The sequence below is a fragment of the Lithobates pipiens genome, unplaced genomic scaffold, assembly GCF_037356315.1.
Source record: "Lithobates pipiens isolate NorthernLeopardFrog02 unplaced genomic scaffold, aLitPip1_a1.2 Scaffold_16, whole genome shotgun sequence".
Lineage (NCBI taxonomy): Eukaryota > Metazoa > Chordata > Amphibia > Anura > Ranidae > Lithobates > Lithobates pipiens.
Genome location: NW_027507748.1, coordinates 260,249,165 through 260,267,072, shown reverse-complemented (window position 1 = coordinate 260,267,072; position 17,908 = coordinate 260,249,165). Strand labels below are relative to the sequence as shown.

Genomic DNA, 17,908 nt, shown 5'->3' with positions numbered 1-17,908 from the left:
TAATATGATCATTTTATTGTGATGTTTTCTTCTTTTTTCTGTCTAGCTTGTAGGTAGGCAGTTGACTACTTTGGGAGCCTGGTTTATAAGAGGTGGTGTCACCCTATGCACAAGTCATTCCTGATCTTCTTCCAGAGAACCAACCTCCACATCAAATATGCAGATGTTCTGAAGCAAGTGCCAGGGACCAGGATGTGTGATCCACGCGATGTTGCTTTGACATTTCCAGTCTCTCAATGTCTCAAGAACTGCATACAATGGAAATACGTGACTGTTGTATATTGCCTGCAAGAGGGCCCTTCTTAGGTTCCATATTTAAAGAAACAGCAGTGTTATCTGACAGTGACCTTTGGGACATAATATTTCTAAAGCATGTTATGCTATAATTTCTTTTTTGTTACATTTGACATTCCCAGTGTTTAATATAACTGTTCCTTTTGAATTTTTTTATTTTTTTTTACTAAGGGATATATACCTTTCATTGTTGAGAGAGGAGATTGTCAACCTTCCTTGTCCTCACCAAGTTTGTGCTTTTTTTTTTTTTTTTTTTTTTTATGTTGAAACCACTCTTCAACTGAGTAGTGGATGTCCTGCTGTAACTACTTTACCTGATGCAATTGTACTCCATTCTATTAGATAAGGTTCTCCTTATGCTACTTGACAAGGTATCTTACTATAAAATATATTTTCATTCCTTGCTTTCATTTTGTTTAGGGTGAGCTTGTGCCAAAAAGTTAAAAAGCCTTGCGTTTCTTGATCAATAGAAATATATGGCTCCTCCAGTGCTTGCTTCACTTCCTTCAAGATCACCAGGGTCCCTGAAACCCAGGTCACTCTGTAATGCAAGTATTGACCACCTACCTGTAAGTAACTGCCTCCTCACATCTTCCACTTCATGCATTTTGCTACTAATTAGGAGCAAAGTGCAGTAGTACTTTGTTAGTAGCACTGCCACTGGAGACATGGGAATATGAACTATAAAAAAGAGAAAGTAGGTAAATAGGAAATCGGGAGGGGAGAGAGAAGGAAGAAGGGTAAGGGAATCCCAGAGGCACAAGCGTTTGTCAAAGTTTGATGGATAAGAATGACTGGTTAAAAGACTGTAGCTGTGAATGGGAGATCCAAGTTTTGATGGCGTGTCTGTCAAGATAGCAGTGAGTTTCTCATTTATCATTTTTGGTTTTCAGTTCCTCGCAGGTAGGGGTCAGTTTTTTCACAGTTGGCTAGTGTTTTCAACAAGACTTCAGCAGTGGTAACCCCGATATTTGTCTAATGATAGTTTTACCTTGTCAGCTGCCAATGCACATAACTGCCATGTTCATTACCATGTCCTCTTTACAAAATGTCCTCCTACTACTCTGGTGCCATAACTTCAAGTCGGAGTTTCATGAGGTTTGTCTTTGATATATTCTGTGAGCAGACCATCTTGTCCTACCTACACTGTACAAATCTGACTTTCAACAATTTTATACTGCAATTTTTCTTTCGTTTGACATATATACACACACTCTTCTGTTGCTTTGCACTCATTTGTATACAGTATTAAATTGGTAAGACATGCAATCTTTTTTTTAAATCTTTATTTATTAGTCTTCTACAGCATTTAGATTACTTTACAAGCACCCAACCCTGGAATTTTTTTTGCTGTTCTTTTATCTTGACCCTTCTACCTTGCATTTTACTTCCAAATTTACATATGATTTTAGAAGAATGTGACCTGTTTACAAAGCAACGGTGCCTTATGTTATCTAGATCAGTTGGTGGAACCTGATGAAGACTTACACTAAAAAAAAGACAGGGGTGACCCATTGCTGCCCTAAAATGAGCAATCACTACTTCAGGGGCCCATTTATTCTTGTGTTATATGCTTTACAATGCACTAAATACACAAATGCATGTGTCCAAGTTCCCCAATATAAATCAATATAAATTGTGTTCTCATCTCAGCAGTGTGTCTTTTCCTTTTCTTTTTTTGTGCTTTGGGAGGCCCATGAGAGGTCAATGGCAACAGGTATTAACAAGCCTTTGTTAATGGCTGTTAACTCTATCTAATCCTAAATTTAACACATTGAAAACATGCATCAACAATGCATGTCAACTAACAAGGAAACGCACTGTGATGAATGAGATTGCATCTGCTCAAAGCTACATAAAAAAACAAAGCATCTCTACACATAGAGGTAGATCTAAATAAGCCCTTGGAGATTTCTTTCCCCTCAGTGATTGTGGTGCCTGTCCTCATAGTGGATTGTTCTGTGAGAAAGCCTTATGAACCCTATAGAGGAAAGGAGGTTGTGGATCTGAATGCGTGCAGTTATGTTATTAAAAATCAATCACGTGTATTTTATATGCATATAGTCAAACTATGGAAATTTTACTTCAGATCATAGTTTCGAAATCCCCTGTACTAAAGAACTCTGTAGAAGTTGTTCAGAACTCTAAACCAACAACGATCTGTTGTTTATACATGTGCTAACCAGGAATATGCTGACAGAAGGGAGCAGAGTATCCAGAGGGATGCCCTCATTGGTCTGCTTTTGTTTCTTTAGTCTCCATTCATAGTCTGAGGCTGGCAATAGCCTAGCTATATTGCTCAACTGCAGTATAGAAAAGTAAGGTCTAGCCTGGTTGTACTCTTTAGCAAGGCTGTGCAAACCTCCGGATTAGATTGACAGGATTATCCATTATTATTACATCCTTCCATAGATAACACAGCTTTTACATATGTATTTAAACTGAGTATTTGCCTGAATTTCAGCTTCAAGAAGCTGTACACATTGTTGCAAAATTGATGGATGATTGGGGAATTATTTAAAATTCATCTTTGCCTGTAAATAGGCTACATTAGCTTACACAAACCAGAAGAATCCTCAAACAAATTTTCCTGTTGTCAATGTTTGTAAGTACTCTTTACAGTGCTGCATAATATGTCACTGCTCTATAAACACAGGAAATAACTACAATGCTGAATCATCCAGGCAATGTAGATGTAGTGTTGCTAGGAGTAACATTTTGCCCGTCTACAGGAAATCCTTTAAACTACCAGATATTAAATATATCAATGTCCACATTGCGACTGAAGAAACCCCCCCCCTTAACCTTGTTGTTCCAGACCTTTTGGGGAAGGAACATCAGCTGGAAATGTAAAAATAAGATCTTGGTAAAAGTAACTCAAGGCGTTGTTTGCCATGCACTTTAAAACAGTCCACAGTCTTTCAGTGTTTCTTTGATGATGATATCAGTCACCGCATCAAACACAAATTTAACATTTTGTGTGTCTGTGGCACAGGTCATGTGACCGTAGATCTCCTTGGCATCTTTCCGCATGTTTAAATCAAGAAACTGTAATTTAATATAATTTCCTGCATCTTCATATGAGTTATCACCTATGAGAAAAGAAGTGAGTTACTAGGTATTCAATTTTGTATTGCAAGTAAACAGAATTGATCTATTCTGTGCAATAATCTCCTACCGTCATAATCCGGGAAACAGATACTTAAATGAACTTTTTTGATTTTCTGCTCAAAAAGATCCTTCTTGTTCAGGAAAAGTACAATTGAAGTTGCAGCAAAGAACTTGTGATTACAAATGCTGTTGAACAGATGAAGAGATTCATGCATTCGGTTCTGAAAAGAAAAATTGGTTTAATCTTTTTTGCGGTATGAAGCACAATATTTTAAAATAGAAATCCATGCACTCCCTACAGTGTAGGCAAAGCCAACCTCTATTGTAATATAAAATGCATTTTTACAAGAATGGGAGAGTGATGGTATGCATAGCCAAAAACAATTGTACATTTTATTTAATTTACATAGGCTCTTTTGTCGGTTAGCAAATGATTGCTTGGGCATTGAGGATTATTTATTAAAGGCATTATCTTCACCCAAAAATATTGTAATTATTAACTTCAGTTATCCAATCATGTAAAAAAAAAAAAGGAATTTGCTTTCCAGATAAAACAAGTACATATCCACAATTTGGTAAGTTAGCGTATATGTCTCTATGCCACCCCTATCTGTTTTCCTTTGGCAGACAATATAGTACTATTTCCTACACACTTGACTTACACTGAAAGGGTTCTAAAGTAGTATTACAGGAGAAGAAATTTTGTTTTTCCATCCATTGAGGGACACAGGAAGTCCTTAACCCTGGGTTATTTTGCCACCTACAGTAATATTGACCACTGGCACACAAACTGTGGGCCAGCACAGTATAAACCCTCTCCTATTACCAGATCGTTGCTAGTGTCCTAGGAGGATGGACATCATCTTCAGTTCAGCTGTGTTAAAGGCTTACCTATTTATTTTTTGCTAAAACTTTTTCCTTCGATTTATATTAATCAAAATGTTTCTCTACATCCTTGCTGGTGTTTTCTCTGTGCAGTTATCCAACACAGTCATCCTCAGCTTGGCTTTTGGAATAGGGTGTCCAAACCCTGATGGACTAACTGGCTGTTGCAGGGATAACCTAGGAGTAACCTTTTGGGCACTGGATTCCACGTGTGGTACTTTCCCGGATTCCATTCTGGTAAAAGTAAGCTGTAGCATGCTTTCCTGGTCCAGAGCTGCTGGCATTACCTTGAAGCTTGCCCTGTCTCTGAAGGTTCACTGAGTTGAAAACTACTACAGTATTGATGCACTATGCACCACTCTAGGGGGAAGACTAGTTGCTTATACCAGTGCTGATTCCCGAAATAAGTCATTTAAAACTCCTAAGACCACAAAGATCTTTCCTTTGCACATGCTTTTAAAACTATTTGTCTATGGAGATTGAAAGAGCCCGCCTAAGTTATTTGCACCCCATGCACTTATTAGCCCTGTATCAATTTTGCTGAGGATTTTGTACAGAAGGGGTCCATTCCTCCAGCTTAACAAGTTGCATATATTCTGGGAGAGGACGTGCCTGTCTTCAAGGACCCAACTGATAAGCGATCGGTTGCTCTTTCTAATGCCGGCCATACACGGTTCGAATTTCGAAAGAATTTTCTTTAGAAAATCGTATCTAAGAATTTTCGTATGAATTTCGCACCATTAGTGGGCTGCAGCAACAGCCGATTTTCGTTCAGAAATAAAATTTTAGGAATCGGACATGTTGGAAATTTTTAGAAAAACAAACGATTTTCTAATCAATGGTGGGAGAATCGTGCGAGAAACGTAATAAGAAAAGAAAATGTACGGAGATAAAAGAAAATGTACGGAGAGAAAAGAAGATTCCCAGCCAAGAAATTTCTTTTCTGTAGCAACATGAGGTGAAATTGAAGGCTAGTTCAGCCGAATTTCGAAAATCAATGGTGGCATCATCGGATCACAAATAAAACGAATTTTCTGATTTTGAAAAGAAAATTCGTTCGAAATTCGACCGTGTATGGCCTGCATAAGGCTCCGTTTTTATCGCTTGTTTCTTGAACAGGTAGCGTAGATGGCTATAACATTAAGGCATTAAACTTCAGCTCTGAGTATTTGTTGGAAGCCCCTCGTATTGTTTCCCGCATGTGTCTCTTGGCTAATGTGCTGGACTTTTGAACTCTTGGGCTCTCAGGGACAACAGCTCTTGATAATATTGTCAATGATGCTATTTCAGTGGAAGAAGCCTAAGGAACAAAGTGCAAAGTCGTCTTTGTCTCTACTAGGAATGTCACTTTCTCCACTCCCTCAACCTCCTCATTTGAGATCCTTCAAGATTAGGTCCCAGTTGATATCCAAGATCTGGCACTCAGTCTGCTATATCCTCAGACAAGCCTTCCTCAGCATAAAGGTGCATCTTCACTTTTCAGAATGGGGGGACATTTGTTAACCTTTGTGGGTACAGTAAATGTTTATGGGGAACTGTGTCAAATGCTTTTGCAAAATCCCGATACACCACGTCTACAGGCCTTCATTTATCTAGATGGCAACTCGCCTCCTCGTAGAAGGTTAATAGATTGGTTTGGGAAGAAGGATTCTTCATGAATCCATGCTGATTACTGCTAATGATACCATTCTCATTACTAAAATCTTGTATATAGTCCCGTATCATCCCCTCCAAGAGTTTACATACTATTGCTGTTAGGCTAACTGGTCTGTAATTCCCAGGGATGTATTTTGGCCCTTTTTAAATATTGGTGCTACGTTGGCTTTTCTCCAATCAGCTGGTACCATTCCAGTCAGTAGACTATCGGTAAAAATTAGGAACAATGGTCTGGCAATTACTTGACTGAGTTCCCCAAGTACCCTCGGGTGCAAGCCATCTGGTCTCAGTGATGTTAAGTTTCCCAAGTCTAATTTTAATTCTGTCCTCTGTCAACCATGGAGGTGGTTCTGGTGATGTGTCATGAGGATAAACACTGCAGTTTTGGTTACTGAAGCCCCCCGATTTCCCTCGTGAAGACTGAGGAGAAGAATGAATTCAATACCTTCGCCATCTCCCCATCCTTTGTAACCAGATGTCCTTCCTCATTCTTTATGGGGCCTATATTGTTTGTTCTCCTTTTTTTACTGTTTACATAACGGAGGAGAGCAAAAGAAATCCTTTGTGTCTTTCATGTTCTATCTTAACCATCCTTATTGCACCCTTACATTTCTTGTTGCATTCTTTATAAAGTCTGCATGCTGATGATGATCCCTCAACCTTGTATTTTTTAAAGGCCGCCTTTGCTTTTTTTATGCATTTTTACATTGGAGTTAGCCATCCTGGACTTTTGTTTGCTCTTTTAAATTTATTACCCAATGGGATGCATTGGCTAATGCCCTTATTTAATATGCTCTTAAAGCAAACCCATCTCTCCTCTGTGTTATTTGTTCCTAAGATTTTATCCCAATTTATGCCTTCTAGCAAGGCTTGTCGTTTAGGGGAGTTGGCTCTTTTGAAATTTTGTCTATATTTCCCTTATGTTTCCTGTTTGTGTGATTTATACTGAAGCCAATTGACCTGTGATCACTGTTACCTAAATTGCCCCATATTTCCACATCTGTGATCAGGTCTGTATTGTTAGTAATTAGTAGATCCAGTAACGCTTTTTTTCTAGTTGGTGTGTCTACCATCTGACCCATAAAATTGTCCTGCAAGATATTTAGGAACTGGTGAGCCTTAGATGAATGGTTGGTTCCCTCCGCCCCGGTCTTTGTCTGGATAGTTAAAATCCTCCATTATGAGAACACTTCCCATCCTTGCTGCTAATCCAAATTGTGATAGGGGATCTGTCTCCCCTTCCTCCCTCAGGTTAGGGGGCCTATAGCATACTCCCAGTATTTTCCCCCTAGCTTCATCCCTTTGGAACTCTACCCATAACAATTCCACCTTCTCCCTAGCTCCCTTAGTGATGTCATCTCTCACATTCACTTGTACATTATTCTTAATATATAGGCATACCCCTCCCCAATTTTTACCCTCTCTATCCTTGCAATAAAGGGTATACCCTGGAATGTTTGCCAGCCAGAGATGTTGAACCAGGTCTCTGAAATTCCCACAAAATCCAAATCCTCCTTGTTCAAAAGTATCTCTAGTTTACCCATCTTGTCCGCAAGGCTCCTGGCATTGGAGAACATGCCACGTAGTTTAGACCGGTCGCATTATCTTTTTATTGGGTGTTCTGAGATTGCAACTAGGACTTGCTACTATACTTACCTTGGGTTTATGTGCTTTGGTCAACCTACCACTAATGCCCCCAATACTACCCTCTGGAATATGTTCCGGGCTGACTATCTCTACCTCTTGACTCCCCCCCCCCCCCCCCATCGCCTAGTTTAAAAACCCCTCTAACTTTTTGGCCATCTTCAATCCCAGCTGATCTGCACCCCCCTTATTTAGGTGCAGTCCGTCCCTTCTATAGTACCGGTTATCAAATGAGAAGTCGACCCAGTCCTCCAGGAACCCAAACCCCTCCTTACTACACCAGCTCTTAAGCCACTTGTTTACTTCCCTAATCTCCCTCTGCTTTTCTGGTGTGGCTCAATGTACCGGTAGTATTCTTGACAATACTACCTTGGAGGTCCTTTTTCTCAATTTAGCTCCTAAGTCCCTAAAATCATTCTTTAGGACACTCCATCTGCCTCTGACTTTCACTGGTGCCAACGTGCACCATGACAGCTAGGTCTGCCCCAGCCCCTCCCAGTAATCTGTCCACCAGATCTGTGATGTGCCGAACCCGAGCGCCCAGTAGACAACCTACTGTTCGGCGCTTCAGGTCTTTGTTACAGACTGGCCTTCTAACAATTGAGTCCCCTACCACCAGAATCTGTCTTTCCTTTCTCTTCACCCCCCCCCCCCCCCCACTCTCACTGGAGTTCTTCCCCCAGCAGCTAGGAGAGTCCCTCAGCTCCAGCAGTGCTGGTCCCTGGCTGTTTTCACCAATGTCACTCAATGGAGCATACTTATTGGGATATTCCAGCCCTGGATCAGCCTCCCTGGCACTTCCCCCTCTACCCTTCCTGACTGTCACCCATCTACTCTTTGCTAGTGCCTGCACCTCTTTGTCTCCACCCGCCTCTGTGCTGGCCTTTGCCCGAAACTGCCGTGTACGTTCCTGGCTCTCCTTTAGTATGGAAGGACGTCTCAGTGCTGACAGTTGCTTCCCCAGATTCAGAACCTGGACTTCCAGGGAAACGATGTGCTTAAATTTTGCACAGCAGTATTCACCCTCAATCGGATGATCAAGGAACGTATACATGCCGCAACGTGTACGAGTCCCCTCCACACCCGCCGGGCATCGTACCTATTAAATTTGATGAGTATTGAGGATTATACCCTGTCCAAATTACCTAAAAACTACCTTCCTGACACTAATACTCAACAAGACAACACACAGGTACTCGCAGACCACTGGCAGAACTACGTGAACCTTAGTGATTCAGGTGGATCCTGAACCTTCAGTGTTCGTTGCTAGAAAATACTATTTTGGACACAGCCCAGGCCAAACGTGTTCCTTCCACTAGATAAAATTCTGACTCGCCAAACTCCAGGGCAACCTCTCATGCAAAAGCAGAGAGTTGTATAACTTCTGTACTGGAAAGTCTTTGGGCTTGATGGTAGCCTCCCCTTTAGGCATTTCCATTTGGCCAGGTTCACTCCAGACTTCTGAAACGCAGCATTCTTTGGTTAAGGGACAAGTCAATCCAGTCTTTGGACAGAACAACTTGTGAGTTGGTAACCTGGTTGTCCCTAGCTTTGTGGCTCAGGAATCTGGCTCTGGAGTTGGGAAAGTTTTTCCTTCCCATCTTTTGGAGGATCTTTGTGACAGATGTCAGGCTGGGAGGAGCAGATTTCCTACAAATTAAAAGTTAGCTGAGCGGCTATAGAGCCACTGGATCACTTTTGCAATCACGACCAATAATTCTAGCCCCAGATCTCCTGTGTAACAACTATAAAGGCTTTTAAAGCATTGCCTATGGGGATTTTTAGGTACCATAATTTGCCACTGTTCCACAGCCATATGCAATGTTAACCTGTTCCCGACCGCCCCACGTACATTTACTGCGGTGGGGCGGCCGCTCTGCACAGAATCTCGCACCTGTACATGATCTGCACGCCCGCTGGTGCTATGATTCGGTTCAAATCCGATCACTCTTCAGGTCTAAGCCAATGATGTATGGCCTGGACCTGCTGATATGAATATATATCCATATATGAACCTGTAGAGAGCAGTTGCACCCTAACAGAAAGCTCAGATGACAACGTAGAGGTCCCTGCAAAGGTCGGGCATATCCAACCCACCTTCCCGGGTTGCTGAGGTGTTACAATTACATGATGATTCTCGTATGTAGCAGATTGCTAGTACTAGTGCCGCTCTACCTTTTGGTAAACTGACAAGCACCAGCGGCCTAGTACATCCTGGTTGTAGACAAACCAGCAGTGCAGTAACGCTTGGCGACAATAGCAAGTCCCATAAGTGCAGTTCAAGCTAGTGCAGTGGCTAGCACAAGTAGTGTCCCACAGCCACCAAGAATTCAAATACAGGCCCGTAGAGCCCATAGTGCCCTTCCTGGTGCGCTTGCAAATCCTGATTGGGAGCCCACAAATTATGCAGTGTGCGTACTTCCCCCATTCACTGGCCAACCTGGAATTCAGGTGAAAACAGCAGATTTAACTCCCCTTGGTTCTTTTGAGCTGTTTTTCACAGAAGATCTGTTTGGATCTTTTGTGGACCAAAGCAATTTATATGCCAATCAATTTATCGCCGCAAACCCATATTTAAACCTTGCCAGACAATTTGCATGGAAATTTAGCACGGTTTCCAAATTTAACACATTTTTGGGCCCAACCCTCAACATTGGCATTGCTAAAAAGAATGAGTTGCGGTCATATTTGGTCCACAGACCCAATTCACCATATGCCCGTGCCATGGTCAGGGGTAGATATGAAAATATCATGCGATTTATGCACTTTAATGACCATCCATGGATCCTCATCCTTGGAGACTATGAATATGATCGGCTCCACAAAATTTGGCCCCTCGTAAATCACTTGAACCAAATATTTGCAGACTTGTATACACCCCAACAAGCAGTCTGCGTAGATGAGTCCCTCATTAAAGTGGATGTAAACCTGAATTTTTATTTTTTTTGTCTGGCACAATATAGAGTATGGGATTTCAGATCAGCTTGTTTCTTTAACAGGTAGCGTAGATGGCTATAACATTAAGGCATTAAACTTCAGCTCTGAGTATTTGTTGGAAGCCCCTCGTATTGTTTCCCGCATGTGTCTCTTGGCTAATGTGCTGGACTTTTGAACTCTTGGGCTCTCAGGGACAACAGCTCTTGATAATATTGTCAATGATGCTATTTCAGTGGAAGAAGCCTAAGGAACAAAGTGCAAAGTCGTCTTTGTCTCTACTAGGAATGTCACTTTCTCCACTCCCTCAACCTCCTCATTTGAGATCCTTCAAGATTAGGTCCCAGTTGATATCCAAGATCTGGCACTCAGTCTGCTATATCCTCAGACAAGCCTTCCTCAGCATAAAGGTGCATCTTCACTTTTCAGAATGGGGGGACATTTGTTAACCTTTGTGGGTACAGTAAATGTTTATGGGGAACTGTGTCAAATGCTTTTGCAAAATCCCGATACACCACGTCTACAGGCCTTCATTTATCTAGATGGCAACTCGCCTCCTCGTAGAAGGTTAATAGATTGGTTTGGGAAGAAGGATTCTTCATGAATCCATGCTGATTACTGCTAATGATACCATTCTCATTACTAAAATCTTGTATATAGTCCCGTATCATCCCCTCCAAGAGTTTACATACTATTGCTGTTAGGCTAACTGGTCTGTAATTCCCAGGGATGTATTTTGGCCCTTTTTAAATATTGGTGCTACGTTGGCTTTTCTCCAATCAGCTGGTACCATTCCAGTCAGTAGACTATCGGTAAAAATTAGGAACAATGGTCTGGCAATTACTTGACTGAGTTCCCCAAGTACCCTCGGGTGCAAGCCATCTGGTCTCAGTGATGTTAAGTTTCCCAAGTCTAATTTTAATTCTGTCCTCTGTCAACCATGGAGGTGGTTCTGGTGATGTGTCATGAGGATAAACACTGCAGTTTTGGTTACTGAAGCCCCCCGATTTCCCTCGTGAAGACTGAGGAGAAGAATGAATTCAATACCTTCGCCATCTCCCCATCCTTTGTAACCAGATGTCCTTCCTCATTCTTTATGGGGCCTATATTGTTTGTTCTCCTTTTTTTACTGTTTACATAACGGAGGAGAGCAAAAGAAATCCTTTGTGTCTTTCATGTTCTATCTTAACCATCCTTATTGCACCCTTACATTTCTTGTTGCATTCTTTATAAAGTCTGCATGCTGATGATGATCCCTCAACCTTGTATTTTTTAAAGGCCGCCTTTGCTTTTTTTATGCATTTTTACATTGGAGTTAGCCATCCTGGACTTTTGTTTGCTCTTTTAAATTTATTACCCAATGGGATGCATTGGCTAATGCCCTTATTTAATATGCTCTTAAAGCAAACCCATCTCTCCTCTGTGTTATTTGTTCCTAAGATTTTATCCCAATTTATGCCTTCTAGCAAGGCTTGTCGTTTAGGGGAGTTGGCTCTTTTGAAATTTTGTCTATATTTCCCTTATGTTTCCTGTTTGTGTGATTTATACTGAAGCCAATTGACCTGTGATCACTGTTACCTAAATTGCCCCATATTTCCACATCTGTGATCAGGTCTGTATTGTTAGTAATTAGTAGATCCAGTAACGCTTTTTTTCTAGTTGGTGTGTCTACCATCTGACCCATAAAATTGTCCTGCAAGATATTTAGGAACTGGTGAGCCTTAGATGAATGGTTGGTTCCCTCCGCCCCGGTCTTTGTCTGGATAGTTAAAATCCTCCATTATGAGAACACTTCCCATCCTTGCTGCTAATCCAAATTGTGATAGGGGATCTGTCTCCCCTTCCTCCCTCAGGTTAGGGGGCCTATAGCATACTCCCAGTATTTTCCCCCTAGCTTCATCCCTTTGGAACTCTACCCATAACAATTCCACCTTCTCCCTAGCTCCCTTAGTGATGTCATCTCTCACATTCACTTGTACATTATTCTTAATATATAGGCATACCCCTCCCCAATTTTTACCCTCTCTATCCTTGCAATAAAGGGTATACCCTGGAATGTTTGCCAGCCAGAGATGTTGAACCAGGTCTCTGAAATTCCCACAAAATCCAAATCCTCCTTGTTCAAAAGTATCTCTAGTTTACCCATCTTGTCCGCAAGGCTCCTGGCATTGGAGAACATGCCACGTAGTTTAGACCGGTCGCATTATCTTTTTATTGGGTGTTCTGAGATTGCAACTAGGACTTGCTACTATACTTACCTTGGGTTTATGTGCTTTGGTCAACCTACCACTAATGCCCCCAATACTACCCTCTGGAATATGTTCCGGGCTGACTATCTCTACCTCTTGACTCCCCCCCCCCCCCCCCCCATCGCCTAGTTTAAAAACCCCTCTAACTTTTTGGCCATCTTCAATCCCAGCTGATCTGCACCCCCCTTATTTAGGTGCAGTCCGTCCCTTCTATAGTACCGGTTATCAAATGAGAAGTCGACCCAGTCCTCCAGGAACCCAAACCCCTCCTTACTACACCAGCTCTTAAGCCACTTGTTTACTTCCCTAATCTCCCTCTGCTTTTCTGGTGTGGCTCAATGTACCGGTAGTATTCTTGACAATACTACCTTGGAGGTCCTTTTTCTCAATTTAGCTCCTAAGTCCCTAAAATCATTCTTTAGGACACTCCATCTGCCTCTGACTTTCACTGGTGCCAACGTGCACCATGACAGCTAGGTCTGCCCCAGCCCCTCCCAGTAATCTGTCCACCAGATCTGTGATGTGCCGAACCCGAGCGCCCAGTAGACAACCTACTGTTCGGCGCTTCAGGTCTTTGTTACAGACTGGCCTTCTAACAATTGAGTCCCCTACCACCAGAATCTGTCTTTCCTTTCTCTTCACCCCCCCCCCCCCCCCCACTCTCACTGGAGTTCTTCCCCCAGCAGCTAGGAGAGTCCCTCAGCTCCAGCAGTGCTGGTCCCTGGCTGTTTTCACCAATGTCACTCAATGGAGCATACTTATTGGGATATTCCAGCCCTGGATCAGCCTCCCTGGCACTTCCCCCTCTACCCTTCCTGACTGTCACCCATCTACTCTTTGCTAGTGCCTGCACCTCTTTGTCTCCACCCGCCTCTGTGCTGGCCTTTGCCCGAAACTGCCGTGTACGTTCCTGGCTCTCCTTTAGTATGGAAGGACGTCTCAGTGCTGACAGTTGCTTCCCCAGATTCAGAACCTGGACTTCCAGGGAAACGATGTGCTTAAATTTTGCACAGCAGTATTCACCCTCAATCGGATGATCAAGGAACGTATACATGCCGCAACGTGTACGAGTCCCCTCCACACCCGCCGGGCATCGTACCTATTAAATTTGATGAGTATTGAGGATTATACCCTGTCCAAATTACCTAAAAACTACCTTCCTGACACTAATACTCAACAAGACAACACACAGGTACTCGCAGACCACTGGCAGAACTACGTGAACCTTAGTGATTCAGGTGGATCCTGAACCTTCAGTGTTCGTTGCTAGAAAATACTATTTTGGACACAGCCCAGGCCAAACGTGTTCCTTCCACTAGATAAAATTCTGACTCGCCAAACTCCAGGGCAACCTCTCATGCAAAAGCAGAGAGTTGTATAACTTCTGTACTGGAAAGTCTTTGGGCTTGATGGTAGCCTCCCCTTTAGGCATTTCCATTTGGCCAGGTTCACTCCAGACTTCTGAAACGCAGCATTCTTTGGTTAAGGGACAAGTCAATCCAGTCTTTGGACAGAACAACTTGTGAGTTGGTAACCTGGTTGTCCCTAGCTTTGTGGCTCAGGAATCTGGCTCTGGAGTTGGGAAAGTTTTTCCTTCCCATCTTTTGGAGGATCTTTGTGACAGATGTCAGGCTGGGAGGAGCAGATTTCCTACAAATTAAAAGTTAGCTGAGCGGCTATAGAGCCACTGGATCACTTTTGCAATCACGACCAATAATTCTAGCCCCAGATCTCCTGTGTAACAACTATAAAGGCTTTTAAAGCATTGCCTATGGGGATTTTTAGGTACCATAATTTGCCACTGTTCCACAGCCATATGCAATGTTAACCTGTTCCCGACCGCCCCACGTACATTTACTGCGGTGGGGCGGCCGCTCTGCACAGAATCTCGCACCTGTACATGATCTGCACGCCCGCTGGTGCTATGATTCGGTTCAAATCCGATCACTCTTCAGGTCTAAGCCAATGATGTATGGCCTGGACCTGCTGATATGAATATATATCCATATATGAACCTGTAGAGAGCAGTTGCACCCTAACAGAAAGCTCAGATGACAACGTAGAGGTCCCTGCAAAGGTCGGGCATATCCAACCCACCTTCCCGGGTTGCTGAGGTGTTACAATTACATGATGATTCTCGTATGTAGCAGATTGCTAGTACTAGTGCCGCTCTACCTTTTGGTAAACTGACAAGCACCAGCGGCCTAGTACATCCTGGTTGTAGACAAACCAGCAGTGCAGTAACGCTTGGCGACAATAGCAAGTCCCATAAGTGCAGTTCAAGCTAGTGCAGTGGCTAGCACAAGTAGTGTCCCACAGCCACCAAGAATTCAAATACAGGCCCGTAGAGCCCATAGTGCCCTTCCTGGTGCGCTTGCAAATCCTGATTGGGAGCCCACAAATTATGCAGTGTGCGTACTTCCCCCATTCACTGGCCAACCTGGAATTCAGGTGAAAACAGCAGATTTAACTCCCCTTGGTTCTTTTGAGCTGTTTTTCACAGAAGATCTGTTTGGATCTTTTGTGGACCAAAGCAATTTATATGCCAATCAATTTATCGCCGCAAACCCATATTTAAACCTTGCCAGACAATTTGCATGGAAATTTAGCACGGTTTCCAAATTTAACACATTTTTGGGCCCAACCCTCAACATTGGCATTGCTAAAAAGAATGAGTTGCGGTCATATTTGGTCCACAGACCCAATTCACCATATGCCCGTGCCATGGTCAGGGGTAGATATGAAAATATCATGCGATTTATGCACTTTAATGACCATCCATGGATCCTCATCCTTGGAGACTATGAATATGATCGGCTCCACAAAATTTGGCCCCTCGTAAATCACTTGAACCAAATATTTGCAGACTTGTATACACCCCAACAAGCAGTCTGCGTAGATGAGTCCCTCATTAAAGTGGATGTAAACCTGAATTTTTATTTTTTTTGTCTGGCACAATATAGAGTATGGGATTTCAGATCAGCTGTGCCCAGTCTGACAGAGTTGATCCAGCTCTGAGCAATCCTCATATCTTTTTTCAGTGACATACAGTGCCTTGCGAAAGTATTAGGGCCCCCTTGAACTTTTCAGGCTTCAAACATAAAGATATAAATTTTTTATTTTTTATGAAGAATCGCCAACAAGTGGGACACAATTGTGAAGTGGAACGAAATCTATTGGATTTTTGAAACTTTTTTAACTAATAAAAAAATGAAAAGTGGGGCGTGCAAAATTATTAGGCCCCCTTGCGTTAATACTTTGTAGCGCCACCTTTTGCTGCGATTACAGCTGAAAGTTGCTTGGGGTATGTCTCTATCAGTTTTGCACATCGAGAGACTGAAATTCTTGCCCATTCTTCCTTGCAAAACAGCTCGAGCTCAGTGAGGTTGGATGGAGAGCGTTTGTGAACAGCAGTTTTAAGCTCTTTCCACAAATTCTCGATTGGATTCAGGTCTGGACTTTGACTTGGCCATTCTAACACCTGGATACGTTTATTTGTGAACCATTCCTTTGTAGATTTTGCTGTATGTTTGGGATCATTGTCTTGTTGGAAGATAAATCTCTGTCCCAGTTTCAGGTCTTTTGCAGACTCCAACAGGTTTTCATCCAGAATGGTCCTGTATTTGGCTGCATCCATCTTCCCCTCAATTTTAACCATCTTCCCTGTCCCTGCTGAAGAAAAGCAGGCCCAAACCATGATGCTGGCACCACCATGTTTGACAGTGGGGATGGTGTGTTGAGCTGTGTTGCTTTTAGGCCAAACATATCGTTTTGCATTGTGGGCAAAAAGTTCGATTTTCGTTTCATCTGACCAGAGCACCTTCTTCCACATGTTTGGTGTGTCTCCCAGGTGGCTTGTGGCAAACTTTAGACGAGACTTTTTATGGATATCTTTGAGAAATGGCTTTCTTCTTGCCACTCTTCCACAAAGGCCAGATTTGTACAGTGTACGACTGATTGTTGTCCTATGAACAGACTCTCCCGCCTCAGCTGTAGTTCTCTGTAGTTCATCCAAAGTGATCATGGGCCTCTTGGCTGCATCTCTGATCAGTCTTCTCCTTGTCTGAGCTGAAAGTTGAGGGACGGCCAGGTCTTGGTAGATTTGCAGTGGTCTGATACTCCTTCCATTTCAAAATGATCGCTTGCACAGTGCTCCTTGGGATGTTTAAAGCTTGGGAAATCTTTTTGTATCCAAATCCAGCTTTAAACTTCTCCACAACAGTATTACGGACCTGCCTGGTGTGTTCCTTGGTCTTCATGATGCTCTCTGCGCTTTCAACAGAACCCTGAGACTATCACAGAGCAGGTGCATTTATACAGAGACTTGATTACACACAGATGGATTCTATTTATCACCATCAGTCATTTAGGACAACGTTGGATCATTCAGAGATCCTCGCTGAACTTATGGAGTGAGTTTGCTGCACTGAAAGTAAAGGGGCCGAATAATTTTGCACGCACCACTTTTCAGTTTATTTGCTAAAAAAGTTTAAAATATCCAATAGATTTCGTTCCACTTCACAATTGTGTCCCACTTGTTGGTGATTCTTCACAAAAAATAAAAATGTTATATCTTTATGTTTGAAGCCTGAAATGTGGCAAAAGGTTGAAAAGTTCAAGGGGGCCGAATACTTTCGCAAGGCTCTGTAAAATGGACAAACTGTGAAATCTTTGTCCGTTCTTCCCCCTTGCTGTGATTTACATATCTCATGCACTAGACATGCAATATTTTTTAATTCCCCCCCCCCTCCTTTCTTCAGCAGCTCTGCAAGGGTTGGCTGTTCTACACCTCAGCATGATTTGGCATGCTGAAGTCATGTGGGTACTTTTCTGGGTTTTGATTGGATGTTAGTGATCATAGCAGAATTTCAGTGTAAGAAATACACAGGAGAAAATGCATGTTGATAAGGGGAGTGTAGAGGTGGGCGGGGAGTCTACTGACATCATGACTCCGCCCACTGAGCCCTGGAAAACAGACCCACCCACAAAATCTGCAGTTTTTCGGGTCTCATAGCAGACAGGGAAGACATTTTGACAGGGTCTCGAAATATGTTAGACAGTGGGAAACTGGCTATCGCATCATAATACATAAATCAGTGACTGTAGCGCTGTAGACGGTGATTTCACTAACGCAG

The 17,908-nt window shown here is 42.6% G+C and overlaps 2 protein-coding genes across 3 annotated transcripts in view; one reads left to right on the top strand and one right to left on the bottom strand.

Moving 5' to 3' along the window:
- The window catches only part of GNAI3 (G protein subunit alpha i3), a 95,800-nt gene extending 94,237 nt beyond the window's left edge, over positions 1-1,563 (top strand). Inside the window, exon 9 of the mRNA XM_077481337.1 lies at positions 47-1,563. The gene's annotated coding sequence lies outside the window, so the exon portion shown is untranslated. The remainder of the gene's footprint in view (positions 1-46) is intronic.
- GNAT2 (G protein subunit alpha transducin 2) overlaps positions 525-17,908 on the bottom strand; it is a 128,580-nt gene continuing 111,196 nt past the window's right edge. For both annotated transcript variants that reach the window (XM_077481338.1, XM_077481339.1), the window contains exons 7-8: positions 3,473-3,626; positions 525-3,386 (exon numbers count right to left, since the gene is read on the bottom strand). In XM_077481338.1, the coding sequence (XP_077337464.1) occupies positions 3,196-3,386; positions 3,473-3,626 (345 nt within the window). In that variant the 3' untranslated portion in view covers positions 525-3,195. The remainder of the gene's footprint in view (positions 3,387-3,472; positions 3,627-17,908) is intronic.